General features: G+C 47.7%; 1 protein-coding gene across 1 annotated transcript in view; it reads left to right on the top strand.

Annotated features, from left to right (window-relative positions):
* Window positions 1-23,717, top strand: part of LOC135824649 (cadherin EGF LAG seven-pass G-type receptor 1-like) — a 182,108-nt gene that overhangs the window by 105,393 nt on the left and 52,998 nt on the right. The window contains exons 15-17 of the mRNA XM_065337369.1: window positions 5,927-6,114; window positions 14,223-14,494; window positions 20,190-20,235. Of these exons, the coding sequence (XP_065193441.1) occupies window positions 5,927-6,114; window positions 14,223-14,494; window positions 20,190-20,235 (506 nt within the window). The remainder of the gene's footprint in view (window positions 1-5,926; window positions 6,115-14,222; window positions 14,495-20,189; window positions 20,236-23,717) is intronic.

Below are 23,717 nucleotides of genomic sequence, written 5' to 3' on the forward strand. Positions count from 1 at the left end.
ACCACCTACAGCCGCGGTAAGGTTCCAGTTGCTCAGGTAGTCTCGGAGCCAGCCACGCAGGTGACCAGCTACGCCATATCACTCTGCCTTGTGGAGCACTCGGTGTGCGAGACACGGTCAAATGCACCAGCCACATCCATTGTGATCACCCTTACTGCACCACCGCTTGCGGCCACCCTGCCCCACTGCGAATTCAATAGGGTGAGGATACCCTGGGTGCCAAGTCTGCTGCGGAACCCAAACTGGCTCAGGGAGAGGATATTGTTTGAATCAAGGAATTTCCAGAGTGCACGGTTGACGATAGCCTCCATCACCTTAGACAAGGTGGGGAGGAGTGAGATAAGCCTGTAGTTGCTCACATCAGATTTCGATTTCTCCTTATTGACGCGTACAACCATGCCAGTCTTCCATAGGGTAGGCTGGCGTCCTTCCCGAAAGGACTTGGTGAACAGTTTCGACACAGGAACTGAAAGTTCTTTGCTGCACTCCTGCAACACTCGGCCAGGCAGGCCATCTGGTCCTGTGGCTTTTGCATGGGAGACATTCCTGAGCTCGTGCTCGACCGCACAAGATCGGAAGTGCGCTGTGTGGAGCTGCGCATCTCGGCGGCGAGGAACTGGTGGGAGCGCGTCTGGCTGCAAGTCATCCGTACCCAAACTGCACTTTGACGAGAACTTTCCAAAAGCCTCAGCTTGCGATGCGCTCTGCTTGACTTCGACACTGTTGGCCTGGGTCAAGTTCGGGATCTCCGAGGAACGGCTGCCATGGCGACCAGCACGTTTGATCGTAGTGCTTCAGTACTTTGGATGGTATGAATCGTTTCATGGCCTCTGTGACTTTCCTGTCGAGTTTGTCACATGAGGTATCAACGTCATCGGAAGCAAGGAAGGACTAATCCGAGTCTCGCAGGAAGGCGCGTAGGCGGTGCCAGTCGGCTTAATGGTGTAGTATCCCTGCCCGACCAATACGGAAGCAGTACGGAACTAATACGGAGCTTTGCCTGATGTATATTTAGTGTATCTCCGTATGTAAGCGTACGGCGTCTGCTGCATAAAAGCGGCTGAGCATTTCTGTTTTGATGAAGAGAAGATTAGATTAGATAGCAACGAAAGATAACTCGAAGAAGTAGTCAACCTCTAGGTGAGCACCGGAGAGATCTTGAATCTTATTTATTTTGCCGCTTCTTCTTTCACTAATCATTATATCTCAGGTGTGTACCTGAAAGTAGAATAAAAGTAATTCTTGTTGATTTCACCGCGCCTACCACTCGGCTACCCATTACATTGGTGGCAGCGGTGTGTTTTTGTAAAATAAAACAACGTGATTCGACCCCAGACCCCCATGGCTCAACCCGCAGCTTCGTGCGACGAATCAAGATGAGAATCATGTTTCTTGCCTTCCTGGGCCTGGCCCTGCTTATTAGCTTGCAGCACAGTCAGGGTGCTAGCGTGGATCACCCTTCCCTCCGCATGGCACTCACTGGAGACTCCGATGGCGATTCCAAGCGACCCGCTACCTACATGTATACTACCGGTGATGATGGCGAAGCTGATGAGGACGACGACATGCAGGCTGCTGACCAAGACAAGGCGGGTATTCCCCAAGACAGGCAGCGTTTGATTTTCGCCCGCACGCAGTTGGCAGACGGCCGAACCCTGAGTGACTACAACGTTCAGCAGGAGTCCACTATTCACTTGGTACTTCGTCTCCGTGGTGGGATGCAGATTTTCGTCAACACTCTTCCTGGCTAGACCATCACTCTTTACGTCGCGCAAAGCGATGCTATCGACAATGTGAAGACCATGATTCAAGACGAGGAGGGAGGTCATTTGTCCGACCACGAGCTAGCCGCTCTGAGTGACCGGCTCAGCCAAGATGAAGATAAAACCTGGCTTGCCCTCCGCCATAGCTCCAGCCGCCGCCGTGGTTACTAACGCTGATTCCAGGTATGGCATTTTCTTTCCTGTCTTCCTTCAGTCTCCCTGTTCTCTTCAGTCTTCCTTTATGCGAGTGTGTGAATCCAGTGTAGTTTGGTAGGCGTCTGATCATGGTGAGCCACGGCTTACCCAGCTAACGTGGGACAATGTGTGTGACAACGCCCCTTATAGGTATAGTGTATTCAGTTCGGTTTTTGACCTGCGATGTTCCTGGCGGGTTGTGCCAGCGTTGTGCAGCAAGAGTGCTGTGGTTTTTCAGGTCCTATTTGGAGAACAGTTCTTTCCCCTTTTGACCCCGTGAGATCGTGTGAACCTGGTGTGCTTCTACTTTATGATTTGTTATCAGTTCATTTATTCTGTCTACTCTAAACGTTATCATTTCCGATATAATTTGCCATCTTCCGGTTGACGCTGTTTTCGTAACTCTTCAGTAATTTTTTGAAAATCACGAGGGCGTGATTATCTGTAGGAAGGGAGGGTGTAGTATCCCTGCCCGACCAATACGGAAGCAGTACGGAACTAATACGGAGCTTTGCCTGATGTATATTTAGTGTATCTCCGTATGTAAGCGTACGGCGTCTGCTGCATAAAAGCGGCTAAGCATTTCTGTTTTGATGAAGAGAAGATTAGATTAGATAGCAACGAAAGATAACTCGAAGAAGTAGTCAACCTCTAGGTGAGCACCGGAGAGATCTTGAATCTTATTTATTTTGCCGCTTCTTCTTTCACTAATCATTATATCTCAGGTGTGTACCTGAAAGTAGAATAAAAGTAATTCTTGTTGATTTCACCGCGCCTACCACTCGGCTATCCATTACAATGGTACCGCCATACTGTGCGCTTGATCGGACGGTCTGGGGTTGGTGCCACATCAAAATCTGCAACTATCACTGCATGATCGCATTTTCCAAGGGGTGGATGCAGAGGCGTGACGATTCTGCCTGGTAAATTTGACATCACGAGGTCCAAGGTGTTGCGATCACAGGTTGGCTCATAGACGAGCTGCTCAAGACCATACATGTGGCACATGTCCTCTGCATTTTCGCCTGCACGTGTCGTTCGCCTGCTGTGGAGCCAGTCTTGTTTGTGCACATTAAATCACCAGCTAGAATCACAGGCGAATTTTGGCACGTTGTCGACTCAAGGCCGGCAGATATGGCGTCAAAGATGGTGATGTCCGTGTCTGAGCACGTTCCAGGGCGGTAAGCTGCACATATGACCACAGACTCGCTGTTGAACAGCTTGACGCTTAGCCACACGAGCTCCTGATCAAGCACGTCGATTGTTTCCAGCTCCCGCATAGCGAGGGAAGTCTTGCACCACCGCCATGGCGAGTCCTGTCACGCCGCAAGGGTGAGAAATAGCCAGAGACCGTCAGCTCTGCTTGCGTAGTACTTTCTGGGGTGAGCTTGGTTTCTGTGATGATGGCGATATCAGGTTGGACTTGGTCTAGGGTGTACTGGAACTCACCAAGTTTGGGTTGCAGTCCGAAGGCATTTGTGAGCAGGAGCGTTAGGCTAGGGGGCATCACTCGGATTGCTGCTCAGTGCGTTCCTTAAATCGCCATGGCCTCGCGTACAGGGGCCTTGGCCAGAAATTCTCAGTTGTGTCTAGGGTGAGGTCCTTTGCGTCCACAGTTAGGTGGGAGGACACTCTTCCTGCCTCCGTGGTGTCGAGGCTGCAAGTGTGCACCGTTGCCATATCCCCTGCTGCAACTGCACGCTACGGGGTGAAGCATTTCAGTTCCTCCTCCGTGCAGCTTGAGCTTAAATTGCCTATATACAAAACTGCCCTCCTGGACCTACGAGGCTCTCCTGACACCAGTTGCCAGCTGTCGTCGTCTAAGACCTCCAGGACTGGCTTGGAGCGATGTTTAGCGCTCCTGCTGTAGGGGCCCTCAATGCCAATGATCTCAGAATTACTGTCTTCCTCACTGGACGCCTCAGCCAGACAGGGTCACTGCCAGTGTCATCAACGCTACGGGGCTCACCCGTACTAGCAGTGCACGCGGCAGCCTGGCCTGTGCGGGTACGGGTACGATTTCTTGACGATTTCGTAGATCTATGCTTCGTACGCTGGCTCTGCTGAGAAGCTTGAAAATTTGGGGGAACACTTGCCTTGGCAATGGCGGCTTCCTTGAGGGAGACAACTTCCTGAGTCAGGCCTGACACTTGCCGCGACAGGTCATTGATTCTTTTGTTGAGGCGATCCTCGCGATCGGCTGACTCGGACGCTTAGTTCGCGGCAGGGTCTTGATAACCTCAACCACAGACGACTCGATACCCGGAGGGAGCACAACAGTTTCGTCTCTACCTCTGAGAGCCCCTTGAGGGCGGCCTTTGTAGCTGGGAGCATGGCGGGCAGAGGTGGGTCAGCCCTACTACACGATACTAACCAACTAATATTGCTAGTGGTCCTCTTGGCCACGCCGACGGGCTGCCAGAGACTGAAAAACTGCGGAGCTCAAAAATTTGCTTCCCCTTCAGTACATTACTCTGAGTTACAAGACCTGTATGATATTTTTAACGCCTTTACCTTCTCTAGTCAAGCGGATCGAAAACTGTGTAGTGTTGTTCATTCTATTCGTCTCGACAAATCCCCGCCACACTCGCGTAAATATAACTGGTTTCTTCCCAATCGCCCTACACGTATTCCCTGCCCTTTGCCTTAAGCCCGAACATCAGCTTATACCAGATCTCCGTTTTTCGCTGCCTATTCTCTCTGGCTGGCCCTGCCTCTATCCGCAATATCGTCTTGTACGCGAAATGATTTCGAGGCCAACATGAAGCTTGTGTTCTAATAACTTCTAATTCTTCATTCAGATTTGTCTCTCTTTGCCTCGCCTTGTGTGGGTTATTCCCTCCAGTAATTTGTAAAAAGATCCATTGTTTTTGCTTACTCCCATGCCTGGCTATCGCCCCATCTCTCAATGTTGGCCTATATTGTCTTGCCACGGGAAGGTGAAATAAATAAATATAATATTATAAATAATACAAGGGAAAAATTGGAGGCGTATCCAATTTCGAAAGAAAAGGTGACAGCACCGACGCAATGCACACAGTCAAGTAAGCCAATTTCGTAACCGAACGTTTTCGTTCCCTTCTCATCATGGGTAAATACAGGGAATAATAGAAAAATGTCAAAAACAGCAACTTATAGAGCGAAAGCATAGATTGAGAACTCACGCTATACGTGTGGAAAAAATAAAATTCAGCTGAACAAGTCAACAACAGGGTGAAGGTGAAGAAATGACTCAAACATAATGAAAACATCAATGAGAAGAAGCATTCCTGACACTTTCACGAGGATTCGCGCCAAACAACTGAAGCGACAAAACATTTTCCTTCTGGACACACAGTTCAGGGGACAACTTGCGAATATATAACGCTTCCAAAACAGACAAATGTAGTACAGATCTGCCACGGGCCAAAACTGGGAAAACATCATCTATGTACAACTCACGACAACTATCACTAACCGACAGATGACTCTTGATCGCCGATTGCTGACTGTTGGAATTTCTCGTTTTTTTTTGTCACCTTCGATGTCGCAGCTCTTGACTCCTCCTTTTCACTGGGAAGTCGCCTTGTTGTCACTTCCGTTGCTGCAGGTCCGGACTTGGATTTCTTCACCTTCCCCCTGTTGTTGACTTGTTCAGCTGAATTTTATTTTTTCCACACGTATAGCGTGAGTTCTCAATCTATGCTTTTTCTCTATAAGTTGCTGTATTGCAATTTTTCATGAGCTGATCGTTGGGTACCTGGTGGTGTTAGTGGATATTATAGCGTTACTTGTAGTTCCTTGGGTTCCTTTTCTTTACTATAGATTTACCCTTCACTATTCATCCGAGTTAGCCGCTGTATCTGCCGCTAGGGATTACCGGGTGTTAGCGGCCGTCGTGAGTTCCCTTCGGGAACGGACTGAATAATTTAATTTGTAATTTTTTTACTCGATCCCAGTCTATTCACTGTTTTTCCATATTGTTTTAGGATTACAAAGGCAATGGAAAGCATCGTCACATCCTTGACTGTTGATCCGGATGAAGTATTCCAAGTACAGAAATCAAATATTGGAATTGCAATCAGCTGCCCCAAAGAGATTGATACTGAACAAGCATTTAGGTCGGAAACTGACAACGGAACCTTCTACGTTGGAGATGTGATTATACCGGCCAACGGTATGTGTGTGTACATCATAAATTATCACCACAACCATTCACATTACTCTTGCAAGGTGTGTCAGTAGAATTAGAGCGCATGCAGTCATGCCATAACACCAGAGCAGCAGGATGATTGAATTTAATACAGAGAAAACGGCTACTTGAGTACATGCACAGACATGATCACTGAAAACCGAAATAGCGACGAAATCTACAACAACGATATCAGCAGCGGACAAGACAGGTGGGCCTGAATCAAACAAGAGCATTTTACTACGATATAGTGCTGATTCTACTACCTGTGCCAGTCCTGGTTATGATAAAGTGATACCACCGCAGCCAAGGCACACACCAGCGTTTTCCACAGGAATAAGGAGCATGAAGAGGGTGCAAGCACAAATAAGACGGTACAAGTGCTTAAAGTAATAATAATACAGGTCGCATGGCTCCCAAATAATGAGTTCCACGCATATGTCAACTTTTTCATCATGAAATAGATTGCAGCAGGAAGAATACCAATACACCATACCACCACATTGCGCTCTTGGCCAATCCAAACTCTGCACTCACATCACCATCACCACAGCGAGAACAACTCCGGTATCTAGATTGATATTGACAATGACCTTCCAGACAGCTGTTTCGCTCCTCCTGAGCTCATAAGTGGAGGCATATGATGTTGAATGAAAGAATAATAAGAATACACTTGTCTTTATAGGGCTAGATTGGCGCAAGTGCGCATCTTCTGCATAGAAATGTGGCATACCCTAAGTGCCAAAAGTGATAACAAGGTCATGTGATAACGACACACGCTCATGGCTGGGACAGGGACATGTAGCACATGTGAAAAGGGGGTGCAAAGAAGAGCAGTCAGTCTAACACCAGAAAAGTTAGTTATTGCATGTGCCACAAAAACAAAGATACTGCGGCTGACTGTATGTGAGTGCAGAGTTTGGATCGGCCAAGAGCGCAATGTGGTGGTGTGGTGTATTGGATTCCATAATGGCCGGGTCGTCGCTACTTTCTCAACAGGAAGAATACCATACCAACAATATAATTATATACAGGTTCTAGTACATGACAAGCACATGCCATTTTTACACGGATGTACATTTGTCAACGAAGTCCAGCCATGGCTTTTTGTTCCTTGCTGTGTTGAGGCTATCCTCGAGCGTACGTCCGAGCGGGGAGATGTCAGATTTCCCCTCATCAATTCACCGAAGCCATGGTCGTCCTCGTGGACGCTTGATCTGGGACGTGTCGACGGCCATGGTTAGCGCGCCATAGGATGCTGTGTCCGGACCTTCCCGAACAACATGGCCGAACCACAGGAGACGTCTTCTCTTGCCGACCCCGCAGATTGGTTTCTGTTTTGATTTTTCATACAGGATTTGGTTGGATACGCAATATTGGTAGTGGAGTCCGAAGAACGGAGCTTTCCTCTCTGCCATACATCCAGCTGTTCCTTCTGTCGCTTCGTGGGGGTCCACAGGCCGCAGTTGTACACTAGCACTGGAACAATGAGAACCGAGTACATGCAAAGCGGTGAGTCCAGGCAATGCCGCTTCCATGCTATCGAGCCGAATGCTCAGTATGCCTCACTGATCCTGACTGCTACATCCTCCGTAGTGTCCAGCAAGGAACCAAGGAGCTTGACCTTTTTCCACGATGCATTAGGGCGGGAAGCAATTAAATATACCGTTTCTCTGTACGTTAATGTTGAGGTTGTTTTCTTTGAAGATCGGCTAACAGGTGGCTACCATGATCTCCACAGCACTCCTCGGTGATGCGTGCATAGTTGTATCATCTGCGTATTGTGTTGAAGGTGAGGGTACATCTTGAGTTCTTGCAAGGCTACAAACTGCATCGATCTTCCGCATGGCTCCTTCGGCATACATATTGGACATAGTGGGCGATAGCGAATCACCTTGCATGACTCCAATGTTTGTGGGTAAGGCCTCTCCAAGCTGGCTGGAAATTTTTACTCTAGCTGTTGTGTTTGAGATCAATGCTGATACAGTCGATGTCTGCGCCCCCGCCACCATCATCCTGTCCAGTGCTGTACTCCTAACCAGGGTGTCGAATGCACCACTACATTCCAGCAGCGCTGCTGAGTATGTATAGTTACCACACAGCAGCCCGATACTTTCTTCAACTGTATTAGTACCTCTTCCGCCACGATATGTGAGAAATCTAGAAGGTAAGGTGTAGATTAAGAGAATCGGTAAAATGTTGAGAATTCTGAGAATTCTGTATAGCGCAATTCTGAGTTTAAGAAGGAATGTTGAGCGGATAGAACACCACTTCAATTTCTGGCCGCGAAGGCAGTGACGTGAGATCCAACGCGAAAACAGCAAAATAATATTGTGAAAATTGTCAGGCAGGGAAACCATCAGGCTGCTGTGTGGTAATTATAATGTACATTACTACAGTAACACCAGTTACCTGCACAGCAGCCCTCTGCTACTATGGTAAGTAAAATGAGATGCAGGGATGGAACACAAAGAATAATGGTTGCATACGTTTGGAGTAAGGTTAGAATCGGTTAATGCTCGAAATCATGGAAAACATATGAGCCATATAAGGAAATATGAGTGTCCTGAAAGGATGGCATCTGTAGCTGGGCTTGTGATTCCCGCATAATTTCACTGGAATACGTCTGCGTTTTTCCACTGCCCGCGCCGATGGACCAGGCTGGGCTCGGCGGAGCTTGCAATTGCCTTTCGTGCTTCGGTAGGGCGGAGTGATCCAGCAGAGACTCCTTGCTGCGTGCTGGAGTCTTTGAGCATCTGTGACAACAGCTGCGCGATTGAAGACTCTATATGGCTGTCTCAGTGTGATGAACACTGGCTAGTTGACTACCGTTTCCCGTGCGGCCCCAGCTTTGTTGATGCACTGTTGCAATGTGGCAACGGGGCATAGTTCTGGATCTGTGGCCTGCTCGATCACCACTGGGTTGCTGAACATACCGTTGTCAGCTTTGGAGCCGAAGAATACTATTTCCAAGCCGGCCCCAACCCACGAGATGCCGCCTAACCTGAGTCTAGCGCAAGCATAATATTTGCTAGGTTTCGCGTCGGCATCGCTGGTGTCGAGATGGAGAGCTGGCATTGGGACTGATGCTACATCTGATGGCCGGCACAGGGATGACAGGCAAAGCAGTGTCAAAGCCTTTGTGCGTAGCTCTTTCAGACAATTCCACTGATAGGCCAAGGTCACGAATGTATGTCAGGATATTTTCGATGTCAGCGCTCGGTGTTGCCTGGCGCGGCTTCGATGAACGAGATGCCACGAAACCTGTGCGCACACGACGGAGCACTGCGATATCTGGAATTGGGTTACCCCGTATGTCGGCCAGGAACGCGACGGCGGCCGGGACTAGCCGAAGTGTTGGTTCTGGTCGAGAGGATGATCTGGTTACAAATCCGAGGAAGCTGCTTACGACGTCTAAGCTCAGGCAGTCGTTATCACCACTGAAAGTGATCAGGTCAACTGCAATTCTGACCTTCCATGCGGCCATAGCCCACTTCTTGTGGTGGAGAGGCTCTGGCTGGCGGAACGACGCTAGATCCGGGCTCGAAAAGATTCGGGAAGATTCAGGATTATCATCGGTGGTTCCAGCGCTATGCCTACCAATTTCTGGTACCAGGGCTGTGCTGGCCAGATGGGGGTAATCACTGTTGCAGTTACACCCGGTTTCCGAATGAGCTCCAGGATCCTGGGCAGGAGGCGAAACGGGGGATTGACGTAGCTGTGGGTTCTCGTCCAGTCTTGCTGGTGTGCATCTACTGCTTCCGTCTCCTCGTCCAACCACCGAGAGTTGTAGCGAGGTAACTGTGTGATCTGACAGTTGGCAAAGCGATTCACATCATGTGGTCCCAGTTCTCTGTCCATCGTCCGGAAGATAGCTTGGTTCAGTGACCAGTTGAGGCGATCCGCTTCGCTCTTGTCTGCTCCTGGGATGTGCTTTGCCAAGAGGGTTGTTTTGAGACACAACGTTACGACGTTGATCCGACGAGTTACAGCCGTCAGAACTTCCGAGCGCCCCCCCCCCCTCAAGGTTGTTCAGCTGGCAGACCGTAGCTACGCTGTCGGACCTGACCATCACCGTCTTGTCCTTGGTTAGCGCTGGGTCTGCTCGTTCTATGGTCTTCAGTGCTAACAATACTGCCGTTAGCTCTTTCTGGGTGATGCGCAAGGCATGTGGGTTTGGCCAGAAACCTCTCGCCGACATGCCATTGGACAACGTCATGCCCCATCCGTAGTCCGAGGCATCCGTCGTCAGCGTTACGCTTGGAGAAGGTGTTGTCAGGTACCTTCCATGCCAAGTCTGGATGCGCTCCAGGAAGTGCTCCAAGTCGGTCCTGGACTGTCTCGACAGGGGTACGGCTCTGTTTAAGCCTTCGCCAAATCTCGGTGTAATGCCCGTAGCACGAGTCTTGCTGGCGCAACAGCCTTCGTTACTGCAGTTATTCGTCCTGCAACTTGTGCAACGACTCGTGCACGGACTGGTCTATCCTGAGAATCTCTCAGCAGGCGGCTCGTTGTCCTGCAATTCGTGCGCAGTTTGTCTGATGGGACTCGGACCAGCACATGGCGTGATTACGTGTCCAATCGCATCCCCAGATAGACCACGCTCTGGGCTGGATGGAGGGAAGACTTCTCCTTGTTGATCCGAAGTTGGAGTCGGGGAAACAGCGCTGTCACTTGCTCTGTTAGCGAGGCGCACTCCTGGAGAGGAGCCACGATGAGCAACCCATCGTCTAAGTAGGACGTTACTCGGGCACCCATCGACGATCTTATGTGTCTCATGACTTCCCGCCTCGTTTTTGTGAATGCCCACGAGCTGGCAGATAGTCCGAATGGCAGGACGCGGTGCTGGTAATAGCTTCCGTTCCACTGGAACCCAAGATATGGCCGAGACTCTGGGTGTACCAGCGCGTGGAAGAAGACGTTTTGAAGGTCGAGGAAGCTGCGCCAGTCTCCTGGTTGTAAGATATCCTGCAGCTTGTCGAGGTTCTCGTACTTGAAGCGTGGTGCCACTACGCACTGGTTCAGGCGTTTGGGATTTAAAATCATTCGGAGTTTTTCATTCTTCTTCGGCACCGTTGCTATTGGAGAGATGCAATGCGGTGGCGTTTGTGTGTTCTCGATTACTCGCTGTACGAGCAATTCTTGTATGTGAGCCGTGAGGAAGTCTCTGCTCTCTTTCGGCATTGGCGTGTTGCCTTGGTGGAACGCTGGCTGGTACTGTTTGAATTTTATCGGGAAATCATTTCTCAACCAGTCCAGGATCATTGGCGAGGCGCCGATCCTTGCCCATTCCGTTGTGTCGGTAATTATGACTGGCCGAACCGCTACGTAACGTGGCCTCTCCCTCTTCCTCGGTTGGGTCGATTGTAACTCCCACCGCGAGTGGGCTGTTGTCTCCCGTCGGGAGCATAACCAGCTTGCGCACTTGCGTGGAGAACTTCACCAGATATGGCGATGAAGCGCCTGTCCTCGTAGGTGAATAAATCAGAAGTGCACAGATGCTGCGCAAGTCGTCTCTGTGCTGCGGGCAAGCAGTCTGTGAACGCGAGACCTGTTCTTGCGTCCTGTTGTTCGGTAAGCTGCGCGAGCACGGCCGTCTGGATGCGCGAGCGTAAATCCTCATCTCTGAGGTCGAGCTGACAAAGCTTGATAATGGTTTCGCTGCATTTGGCGAGATCTGAAAGCTGTCGATCTCGGGCGGCACTGTCTCGTTGCAGTCCTGCCTCTGAGGAAGGAAACTCGAGTAGCTTTGGCAAAATGATGTCTCGGATCTCTCTCTGTATATGTCGAGAGACGATAGCGAGGGACCGTTGGTCAGCGGCTGCCTCAGTGAGGTGTTCACCAGATATGGAGACCCACGCGGGAGGCCACGTTCGTCGTAGCGGTTCCGGGATGAACTGCGGATGTGCCAAGTAGTCGTTAGTAGTCTGTAGTCCGAGTAGTCTGCTTCGCGTTGGTTAAGCTCGGAACGTGAACCGGAGCGGCCAACAATTGAAGTGGTGTTCTATTCGCACAACATTCCTTCATAAACTCACAATTGCGCTACACAGAATTCTCACCTTTTTGCCTATTCTCTTAATCAACACCTTACCTTCTAGATTTCTCCCATATCGTGGCCGGAGAGGTACCAATAAAGTTGAAGAATGCAGATGGCTGCTGTGTATGTAACTGGTGTTACTTTAGTAATGACCAATCACCAAGTATTGCGCGTTCACATGTTATTCTTGAATAGAACACGCCGTCTGCTGTAGAGCGGCCTGGTTTGAATCCTGCTTGACACTCCCTTACGTAGCTGTCTGCTGCTGTCCGCGTTCGATGGTTCAGAATACAATCATGTCAGCACTTTCCTCACCACATATGATAGCGAGATGGGTCGGTAGCTCTTTGGTATTCCCAACTGCTAGCCAGGCTTGTAAATTGGCACCAGCACTCTGCATCTCAAATCGTTTGGGCAATGGCATAAGATCCGCACAGCATTAAAGAGGTTTGCTGACCATGTTCCGATGATGTCCATGGCGGATCGCAGCATCGCTGTACGTATCCCATCACACCCAGCGGCTCCCTTTGTCCCTTGGCTGAGAATAGCTGCCTTGACCTCCTTAATTGTGAAGGGGGTTCAGCCACCACTTGTTCGGTTACTAGTTCCTTGGGCAGGGCAGTTTTGTAGAATACTGGTCAGAAATAGTCCCGAAACTTGTCCAAGTTCCACTGTAGACCAGTTACGATCTCTCCATTCTCATTGGCCAGCTGAATACGACGCGACTTCTTGCCCCACGCAGATCTCGCAGCTGTCTAATTGCGCTGAAAGAGGATCTGGCGTCGGGTCTCCTGGTGTCAACAGCGTTGGCTTTGTCCTGCATGAACTGGTCTTCTTGGGTCTTTAGGAGAGATGGAATACAAGTGCAAGAGACATCTAGTTAGGCGTTTCGATAACAGTGGATCAGTGGGAACATTGTCCAAGATTCACAGCGGTCCATTAGGAAGACTAAATGCAGCTGAGGAGCAGGGAAGAGCCAATAATTAGAGATGAAGGTGGATGAAGATGGTGAGAGTGACAGCAGTGAGAATGTAAGAGAGTGAGGAGACTGATATGACGGGCCTGGAGTTGATCATGCAGTGTTAGTGACTATTATGGTCAGTCACCACGACTACTCAAAGGTCGTTGACGCTGCAAATTGTATTCAAATGAAATCTCCAAATTTTCGCCCTTGGGGCTTCATCAGGAAGTAAAATAATAACGAAATGAAACTGGCTCTGTAGCAAACTATGATAGCGGAACATTGAAACATTGAGACATTGGCACTACAGAAGTGAGGAGAGTAGAGCGCGAGGCGTCATGAACACTATAATAAATGAATGGGGAGGACAAAAAGAGGTGCACACTTGTTACATGGTGATAATCAAACAAAGTGCGAGAGAAGCATGAGAGAAGCGTGAGAGAAGTGTTAAGGGGACGCAAGGGAACGCAAGCCAGAGCGCAACATAAGAGTGAACGTGTTACGTGGAACGTGGAAGTGAAACAACCGCACATGCACCAACTCAAACACAAACGCACACACACAAACTCTCAGTCACACACACACACACACACACACCCTACTTTACCTCAGACCTCAGACCTTCCCAACACAGAAGCAATGATAGCGAACAGCTATGTTAGACATAGCAACTAGTGCTGGGATTAAACCATTCGAAAGCTTGCAAGGCTGATGAATTGACCGCCACTAATTACACACACACACACACACACACACACACACACACACACACACACACACACACACACTGAAGTGTCCTATTCCGATAAAGACCATCCTTCGTCCTCATTGATTTCGAGCTTTCTGTTCCTGATTTCAATCGCCTCATTGTCTTTTGGCTTGGAAGTGATCTCTCACGACCCATGATCTGGGCATTGTTGAAAGGCGCGAACCCCGTTGCCGCCGTCGTCGCCTCCACCACATTTATAATTTTCAAGCTCAACCTTTGTGTTTGACCACTCTACCACTAACAGTTCTATTGAGATCCACATCACAACCGTTGTTATCACTCATTAATTCTTTTCCTGTGTTTCTATGAATTGAATGAATTTAAAGACGACAACTTGACTGGAGTTGCTGTTGTGATAGCTGGAAGTACACTCTCAACAGCAACGAACTTGTCATCATTCGGCAATGATTCCTTATGCAACGTGGCATCAACGCGCTACATTCTCTACAAAACACAAACACTTTTCCGAGACACGAACCTAAGTAACGACACTTCCGTGGATTCTCAAATTATCAGTGTGCAAGTCGGCAAAGAGCCTCTGGATAACCTGAAAGACCCGAATGTCATATCATTTGATATACTCAGTGGAAAATCAGCAGTAAGTTCACCCACGATTTTCATGCCATTCCTTTCTAATTAGGGGGAATTTGCTTACAACCCTCATTTAGACATGATTAATCACTAGAACCAGTGGAAAGCTTAGGTGGTAGTACTCTGTACGTACATATGTGTGTGCATGTACACCAGAGAGAGAGAGAGAGTAAGTTACATTTATAAAGACAGGTAAGTCTAACAAATGAGAACTAAGACCTCTACAACAGGGTTTTTACGCCTGAAAGCAGGTGCATGATTTCAACAAGAAGGTTGTCAGTCTAGATTTTATGCGCAGATGGAGAAAAAATGCACAGAATTTTTGTAATACGATGAAAAGAAATAAATGAGAAATATAAAAAAAAGATTAAATGAAAGCCTGCTCACAACCCCGCCCAGCCTTGCGAACTGGGTATGGTGGATTAAGAACCCGGGTTCAAAGCTCGAGCAAGCGCTCGCCACTCAAGGTGTTTACAGCAACTGATAGGAACTGATATGGGGAAATTATAGAAAACAAATACTAAGAACTTAGAAGTTGCGACTTCGGCGGTAAGAGTCATGAAGTTGGTTGCTCCAACGAGGAGCACACGCTTCTTGCCGAACTTGACACTTGACTGACTCACGACTGCCATCCGGAGCACACGAGGAGCACGTCGCACCTTCCGCTCGGCAAACCTGAAAGAAAGCACCACTCCCTGCTCAATACACAGTGTTTCAGGGAATTCACCCCTCATCAGTTGAGCTTGAGTAGGCTGAGGAAGATTGTGCCTGAAAAGCACCACTTTTATACTGCTTTCCAGGCCAAACCATCACCAGGGATACAAACTTACATAGACAGTAACCCTAACCCTAACCCTAACCCTAACCCTAACCCTAACCCTAATGTTGTTGGAGGTGACAGTGTTGTGAATAGCTATACTGGCTCTCAACGTCTGTTTAGCACAACTCCATGAGCGACTCTGACTCACGCTGCTACCTGGGGCTTCACGAGGTGTTTGTCGCGCTGGAAACAAAGCGTCTCTGTAAGTTTGTATCCCTGGTGATGGTTTGACCTGGAGGGCAGTATATAAGTGGTGCTTTTCAGGCACAATCTTCCTCAGTCTTCTCAAGCTCAACTGATGAGGGGTAAATTCCCTGCAAACACTGTGTATTGAGCAGGGAGTGGTGCTTTCTTTCAGGTTTGCCGAGCGGAAGGTGCGACGTGCTCCGGATGGCAGTCGTGAGTCAGTCAAGTGTCAAGTTCGGCAAGAAGCGTTTGCTCCTCGTTGGAGCAACCAACTTCACAAAATATTTAATAATAAGATAAAGAGAATAAATTTCAACGCACCTCAATAAACGGAGCACCACATACAGTACCTCAGAAAAGTGGATCTTCCGACCAGTGTTTTTGTTGACGTCGTAACCAGATGATGTAACTGCTTCGCAGAGACGTCTTACTGCCCAAATTACAAATACATTTTATTCTTCGATTAGAAAACCCAAGCGCTTGCAGAGGCCTCCGAAGAGAGTCCGGGATCAAACCACGCACACCTACCTCCACCGAAAAAGAAACGATCTGCCACCCGTTTGCTCGGCATTGATCGGCCAGATCCGCATACCGCCTGTCCTTCCGCGAGTTACTGACACTGAATCTGTCCTCAGCACAAACTGTCAATTCCATCCAGAATACAATCCTACGACTCGTAGAGTACAGAACTTATATTCTGGTCTTAGGGTGGTAAGTGCAACACAGCTAGGGAAAGAAATCTTTGCACTAACTGAGTCAACAAGAAGTTTCCAGTCTGAGGCCGCTGACAGGAGATCAGTCGTAACCAACTTTTGTCTGGGCTGAACGCGAACTGGCTTCTCTCCCGCCTTGCAAAACGAGATGGAGTCAAGCTCATTTGACTTTTCGGTTTGTACGGTGTTTGCAGCAGCGCGGATTCGAATCTCCTCACGCATGTTCCTGACGATGACTGGTGTAACGTCCCTGGTCCAGCGCTACGCGACAAGCGCCAAGCACGTGGCGCGTAGTACAGGCCCAGGCACGGCACAAACTACAGTACGGATCCACTACGGTGTTTCCCCAACGGTGTAGGTTCGTCGGAGAAGGTAGCACGTCGAGGGTTGATGCGAGAAGAAATTTCAAATCCTTACCAGTACCACCGTACAAAAGGGATTTCCACGAGAGGTCCTGCCACATCACGGATGTCCACTCCAACCACTTGCCTTGCACCTGAAGAGTCTTCAGCCTCAAAATCTGCTCCTGTGCGTGAGAGAGAGAGAGAGAGAGAGAGAGAGAGAGAGAGAGAGAGAGAGAGAGGGAGGGAGACAGAGACAGACAGACAGACAGAGAGAGACAGAGACAGAGACAGACAGACAGAGAGACAGAGAGAGACAGAGAGATAGAGAGACAGAGAGAGAGAGAGAGAGAGTGAGAGAGAGAGAGGCTAAGCTGTGTTGCAACCCCGAGAGGAAATAATAAGACCATCAGAAAAAGTGGGAAACAATTACTGAGGAAGAAGAGAAAAAGCACACACGCACAATGCACGGGCCTCACAAAGGTGTATACTAAAAATGCACTGCAGATTATTACAACGTTCCTGCACTATTTATAGTGTGTACATTGCCAATAACGGCAGGCCCAAACGCTCCTTCAAAAATGGCACAAAAATAACTACTGTAAAACCGGAAAGTCTAGCGTTTTAACGACCAATTATTTTTCGTTATTCCAAAAAACGTTATCGCTAGATGTCTGTGTAAAGATGCGCATACAGATGGTTGGCCAGCTAGCCATCTTTAGACTTTCTGCACGTAATCATGCCAAAATTACAAAAACGTTACACTTACAAAAACCAAAGAGGGGAAGGCAAGCGCAACGAAAACGAGCAAAAGCTATAGTCCCATCGGACAAAGAATGTCGATTGTTACTGGACGATGACGAGACCAGTACTATATTTGACAAAGCGGTCTAACTACAATTCGAAGGCGCAAAGTTGCACACCACCCAACTTGGGTGGGTCATAAATATCAAAGATAAGTGAAGAAAGGGGAAGCTTTGCGAAAACGAATTGTACAAGCCGAAAGCCAAACTCCTACAGTACTCCTCATGCCTGACATTGTGATGGACTAGTTGACTACAAAACAAGTTGTTTCACACGACGTACGTTTCGCCGTATGGTTCGTGACGGCTCATCAGGTGTGCAATTTGAAACTAGGATGTTGAGCCATAAATAAATGTAGAAAGGAAAGGGACATATGGATACGAGTTAAGAGTAACTCGCCATCCCTGTAACTGGATACTATATACAAGTGTATATTCCAAGTTGGAAGGCTGTCGGTTAGCGCTACGGAGATGTGTTGAAGCTAGGTGTCAGGACGCCGAATGCCTCAGTACTCTTGTCAGTTGCCTAGTTATTGCACTTTCTGACTGTATATAGTATCCAGTTACAGTGATAGAGAGTTACTCTTAACTCGTATTGTGTCCTTTTCCTTTCTACATTTATTTATGGCTCAACATCCGAGTTTCAAACTGCACACCTGATGAGCCGTCACGAACCATACGGCGAAACGTACGTCGTGTGAAACAACTTGTTTTGTAGTCAACTAGTCCATCACAATGTCAGGCATGAGGAGTACTGTAGGAGTCTGGCTTTCGGCTTGTATAATTCGTTTTCGCAAAGCTTCCCCTTTCTTTACTTATCTTTGATATTTATGACCCACCCAAGTTGGGTGGTGTGCTGCTTTGCTCCTTCGAATTGTAGTTAGACCGCTTTGTCAAATATCGTACTGGTCTCGTCATCGTTCAGTAACAATCGACATTCTTTGTTCCGATGGGACTGTAGCTTTTGCTCGTTTTCGTTGCGCTTACCTTCCCCTCTTTGCGCTTTCCATAACCTTGAACTTACAAAAACGTTAGACTTTCCGGTTTACAGTATTGGAGTTTGATGAGGAACCTAAATTGTATTCTGCTTACCAGTATTTTGCACGGCTAATACAGCCTAGTTATACACTAACATCAAAAATTAGAGCGTGGCTCACAACCGGGCCCCTAATATTTATGAGTGACACTCGCGTGCACACGCACTACAAAAATCACAAAATAAATTAAACCAAAAATAATAATTATTGTCCACGAAGGACGGATGAAAAAGAAAGAGAGAAATAAAGAAAGTAGCTGACCTGCATGCCTTGGACAAGACCAGGTTGACATAGAAGAGACGAGGTTGGAGACGAGACGAGGATTACTGACGACTCGACGAGGTTGACATAGACGAGACGAGGTTGGCGACGAGACGAGATTGACATGGACGAGACGAGGTTGACATGACGAGACGAATGGCGGTTGAGGACGACTGGGCGTGGGATGGTCTCAGGGTCGTGGGTCGATCAATAGTCGGGCGCCAATGTTGAGTACGAAAAGGACGACTGACTACATATTCTCCAGACATTACAACGGACAACGGGAACAGGTTAGTGGGAACGACATTTATTATAGACGACGAAACAAGATACCAAGACGAACGAAATGACTACATTGAAGAGTGAGAAAGAGAAAGAGATCAAGTCTGAACGGCAAGATAAAGGGCCTGGGTAGCTATGGAAATTATGGGCGCGCAAGTAGCTACCCAGGCCACCGGAACAAAAGGATACAAAAGTTGAGTACGCGAGTACATGCAGGCCAGCTAGAAAAGGTACAGGAGGAGGTACCTAACACTATTATCGTAACTCAGTGGCAAACACAGGCCAATTAAGAAGGTTCCTGTTTTGCGTCCTGATTGATCCAATACCTACTTCGAAGTCCTTGTTCGAGAGATCATACCAAGGTATGTTCACAAGAAGATCTCTCTGATTTCCCTCAAAAAAGGGACAGATCACTCTTACGTATAGATTGACTTTGCAGGGTCCTTTTTGAAAATCGCATATCCTTCAAAATGGTCGAAAATTGACACTTTGTATGAGTCTACCAACGAGCAGCGCCACAAAGCACACGAACAAGCTTCAAATAAAATAAATTAAGCCAAAATTGGTTCACCTTCGACGATTTCCTGGGCCTGGGGGGGGGGGGAACGAGAAAAAACAATGGTGGTGACTTTCGATTTCAAAAGGCAAGGTTCGCCATTCGCCACCAGCATTTTTGGCGCGACCTGTGATGCAAAAGGGACTGACGTTCTCAGCGCAGGTTTTGAATTTACTGCAGAAATAACTGTGATCCATTTTAGATCCATATTAAAAAAATGCTAGTTTCCTCCGGCAACTTGGACAAGTACTTTGTACAATCAAGCTACATTCCAAAGGAAACCTACAGGACATTTTTGAGAATAATTGGATTGTTTGACTTGCGCACATACTTTGATATTCTCATACATGCTCCAAATTTACTGCATATCCACGTAGTTTGTGGGTGAAGTTATGTGGGCACGTTGATCAACCCTCCCCCCCCCCCCCTACCCCTCCCCCCCCACCCCCTCCTCCCAACCCTCCACCAAGCTTGTGTAGTTATGAAAAGAAGCAAGTATTAAGAAAGTTTTAAGAAAATGTTCTCTTTTATGACAGCTACACGCTAGCCCCGTGCCAAGAATACAGCTGACCACTAGCCAAGGGATCTGCTTCGACTACTGGTGATGATGAGCAATGTTTTTTACACATTTTTCTTTTTCTGTCCCTGAGATTTATGAATAACACACTGCTGATTCTACTCTCTGATTCTTTTTGTTTGTAAGGATTCTAACGGTGAAGCCAAATGCGTTTTCTGGGACTTTGACACATGTAAGCAACCATCGAGTGCTACTTGCATCATGCAAACAGCGCCAAAAGAAAAGCTTTATTTCTGATGGTAATTATTCACACATACTTGCTGTGGAGATGATTTTGCGCTTACCACACTGAGCAGTGCTAGCAGGGGGTAAACTAAGCAAGTTGCTTCTGCTTTGCTTCTAGGAGAATCAAAAATAGGTGTCCGGGATCCGAATGAACCCCGCGTACGTGCCCATCTAGCCAGCCTATTCGAACAATAGTTGACAAAATATCTAGTTACAACTCCATAAAAAAACACAGTTTGTATATGTGTGTCAAGTAAGAAAGCATCTGTGTGTGCCAACCCAACATGATTCATTTTTTCCATATTTCAGCGATATCGGAAATACTCAGTTGCCGGTTTCATGTCTGCTACGTTATACTCCAGTTTTCTGCTGAAGAACGTAGTTTGTATTCAGCAATGATAATAATTATTACAAGCGAAGAGAACATGGTCTGAACTCAAATATACTCAGCGAAATACTACCGGGAACGTAGGAAAAACGTCAACATGGAAAGAGGGTTAAGTGCGACTGCTGTATATAGAGTTTCCATTGTACAGTAGAACTGCACACTTTGATGATGTTAAACGTGGTCAAATGTCCTTTGCTGACCTCATAGGAGATCCCAATTGCTTGAACGAAATCCAGGGTAACTAAAGATATGACTTGTTGTGTTGGCGTTTCGGGTGCAAGGCTAGTTTCTCATCTCCGCGTCTCCACTGTTGCTTCGCCTGTGGCCATTTACTGCTGTCTCATGACTGGGTAGGGTCAAAGCCGGTTGGTCGACAGGTTATGGTTCTGGACAGTTTTCTTAGATTTTCTGCTTTTTACTTTCAATATGCATAAGAGCTAGCAGAGGGGTCCTTGCGCCACTCCAATGTTAGACGGAATTTGCTGATCGAGCTGTTTTCTAGCCTCCGAGATCAGAGGTCTCCAAAACAATTTCCTCTCAGTGCTAAATTGGCACCTGGAAGACCAGACGAATAGCAGCAGGCTGGTTGATGACGGCATCAAAGTCCAAAAAATCACGTTTTTTAGCCATGTCTTGGGTTGCACGGCGGCGGACTTCGCGCGCCGATGTGTAGCAGGACTTTTGCCAGCACCCTCGTGACGTTGCAGATATGTGGCTTGGTTATTGTAGTTGACGTTGATTTAGTGCCTTTGGCAGAGTTTGAATCGTGTCAAGAAGTCAGGTAGGATTCAGGACTAGGCAGCAGTGGAACTTGAGTGATAGTTTTTGCCAATTTTTGAGGGTATCCTGGATTTGCTTTGCAGCGCTGTGGAAATGGCTTGCTGTGGAGGTCGCAGCACTGGATGTTGTATCAAAGGTACGACCTCGTAGCACGCCCTAAACCTAAAAAAATTCAAAATTGACTTGGGTCTGTGGGATTCTGTGAGAGAACGCCCACTCGTGCCGTTTGGACAGATTCCAGGGCCACGTTGAGTGGCCTATCCCACCACCCATGGCTGCTTCTGGACTTGTTTAGGTTTGGGTCCCGCGCACGAACAGAATGGGCAAGAAAATGTGAAAAAAATTGTAAATGAATTTTTTTGGCTCCTGGGTGGCTCGCACACCGTGGCACTATGCCGGAATTTTTAGTTTTCCGGCCTGGAAAGCCTGTCAGTTAGGCGCAAGAACTTTTAAATCACGTCCAGAGGGCAGCATAGTGGCAGGAGTGTGTGGTGAAAATTTCACTCAAATCCATTGAGAGACACCAAAGTTACGGTCAATTTACATTTACATTTATTTCACTCAACTCGTGGTTCATGACCAATTGGCACGCAAAGTGCAAGAGAGGGGTGATAGCCAACCACGGCAAGAAAAGAAAAGAAAGGAATATAGAAAAAGAGAAGAAAGAAGGATAGACAAGAATCCAGCAATGAGATCCTATCGTACTACATTATGCGATCGGAGTGCATTTTTAAAGCTGGAAAGACATGTTGATGTCTTAAGGGGGCACATCACCCAAAAATTCGCTGAAAAATCGAATTTGTAAATTCATATTGAGTGCTACGTCAGTTGAAAGAGCATGAATAGCTGCAAATTCGCTGAAAACTGTGTCCCTATCTGACCAGCCGTTCAAGAGTTATGGCCGAAAATGTGCCCTTGCAAGGAAAGATTTTTTTGTTGCATGCTGTCATTTGTTCGCAGCACTGTATTTGAATGTGAGCAGACCGTGCGCAACTTGTCGTATTATGGAAACACGCGAAAGTGTGCAGAATTTTGCCCCAAGTCCAAAAAAGTCCAAAAAATCACGTTAAAAAACCACGTATTGGGCTGCACGGCGGCGGGCGAAGCCCGCCGCCGTGCAGCAGGACTTTTGCCAGCACCCTCGTGACGTTGCAGATATGTGGCTTGATTATTGTAGTTGACGTTGATTTAGTGACTTTGGCAAGTTTGAGTCGTGTCAAGAAGTCAGGTAGGATTCAGTACTAGGCAGTAGTGAAACGTGAGTGGCAGTCTTTGCCGGTTTCTGAGGGCATCCTGGATTTGGTTTGCAGCGCTATGGAAATGGCTTGCTGTGGAGGTCCCAGCACTGGATGTTGTATCAAAGGTACGACCTCGTAGCACGTGCCAAACCTAAAAAAATTCAAAAATTGCCTTGGGTCTGTGGGAGTCCGTGAAAGAACGCCCACTCGTTCCGTTGTGACAGATTCCAGGGCCACGTTGAGGGGCCCTACCCCACCACCCAAGGCTGCTTCTGGACTTGTTTTAGGTTTGGGTCCCGCGCACGGACAGAATGGGCACGAAAATGTGAAAAAAATGTAAATGCATTTGTTTGGCTCCTGGGTGGCTCGCACACCGTAGCACTATGCCGGAAATTTGAGTTTTTCCGGCCTGGAAAGCCTGTCAGTGAGACGCAAGAACTTGTAAATCATGTCCTGAGGGCCAGCATAGTGGCAGGAGTGTGTGGTCAAATTTTCACTCAAATCCACTGAGAAACACCAAAGTTACGGTCAATTGAATGCCATATGAAATTTTTGGGTGATGTGCCCCCTTAAGGGGGCACATCACCCAAAAATTCGCTGAAAAATCGAATTTGTAAATTCATATTGAGTGCTACGTCAGTTGAAAGAGCATGAATAGCTGCAAATTCGCTGAAAACTGTGTCCCTATCTGACCAGCCGTTCAAGAGTTATGGCCGAAAATGTGCCCTTGCAAGGAAAGATTTTTTTGTTGCATGCTGTCATTTGTTGGCAGCACTGTATTTGAATGTGAGCAGACCGTGCGCAACTTGTCGTATTATGGAAACACGCGAAAGTGTGCAGAATTTTGCCCCAAGTCCAAAAAGTCCAAAAAATCACGTTAAAAAACCACGTATTGGGCTGCACGGCGGCGGGCGAAGCCCGCCGCCGTGCAGCAGGACTTTTGCCAGCACCCTCGTGACGTTGCAGATATGTGGCTTGATTATTGTAGTTGACGTTGATTTAGTGACTTTGGCAAGTTTGAGT

Source organism: Sycon ciliatum, chromosome 9, assembly GCF_964019385.1.
Source record: "Sycon ciliatum chromosome 9, ocSycCili1.1, whole genome shotgun sequence".
In the NCBI taxonomy this organism is placed as follows: domain Eukaryota; kingdom Metazoa; phylum Porifera; class Calcarea; order Leucosolenida; family Sycettidae; genus Sycon; species Sycon ciliatum.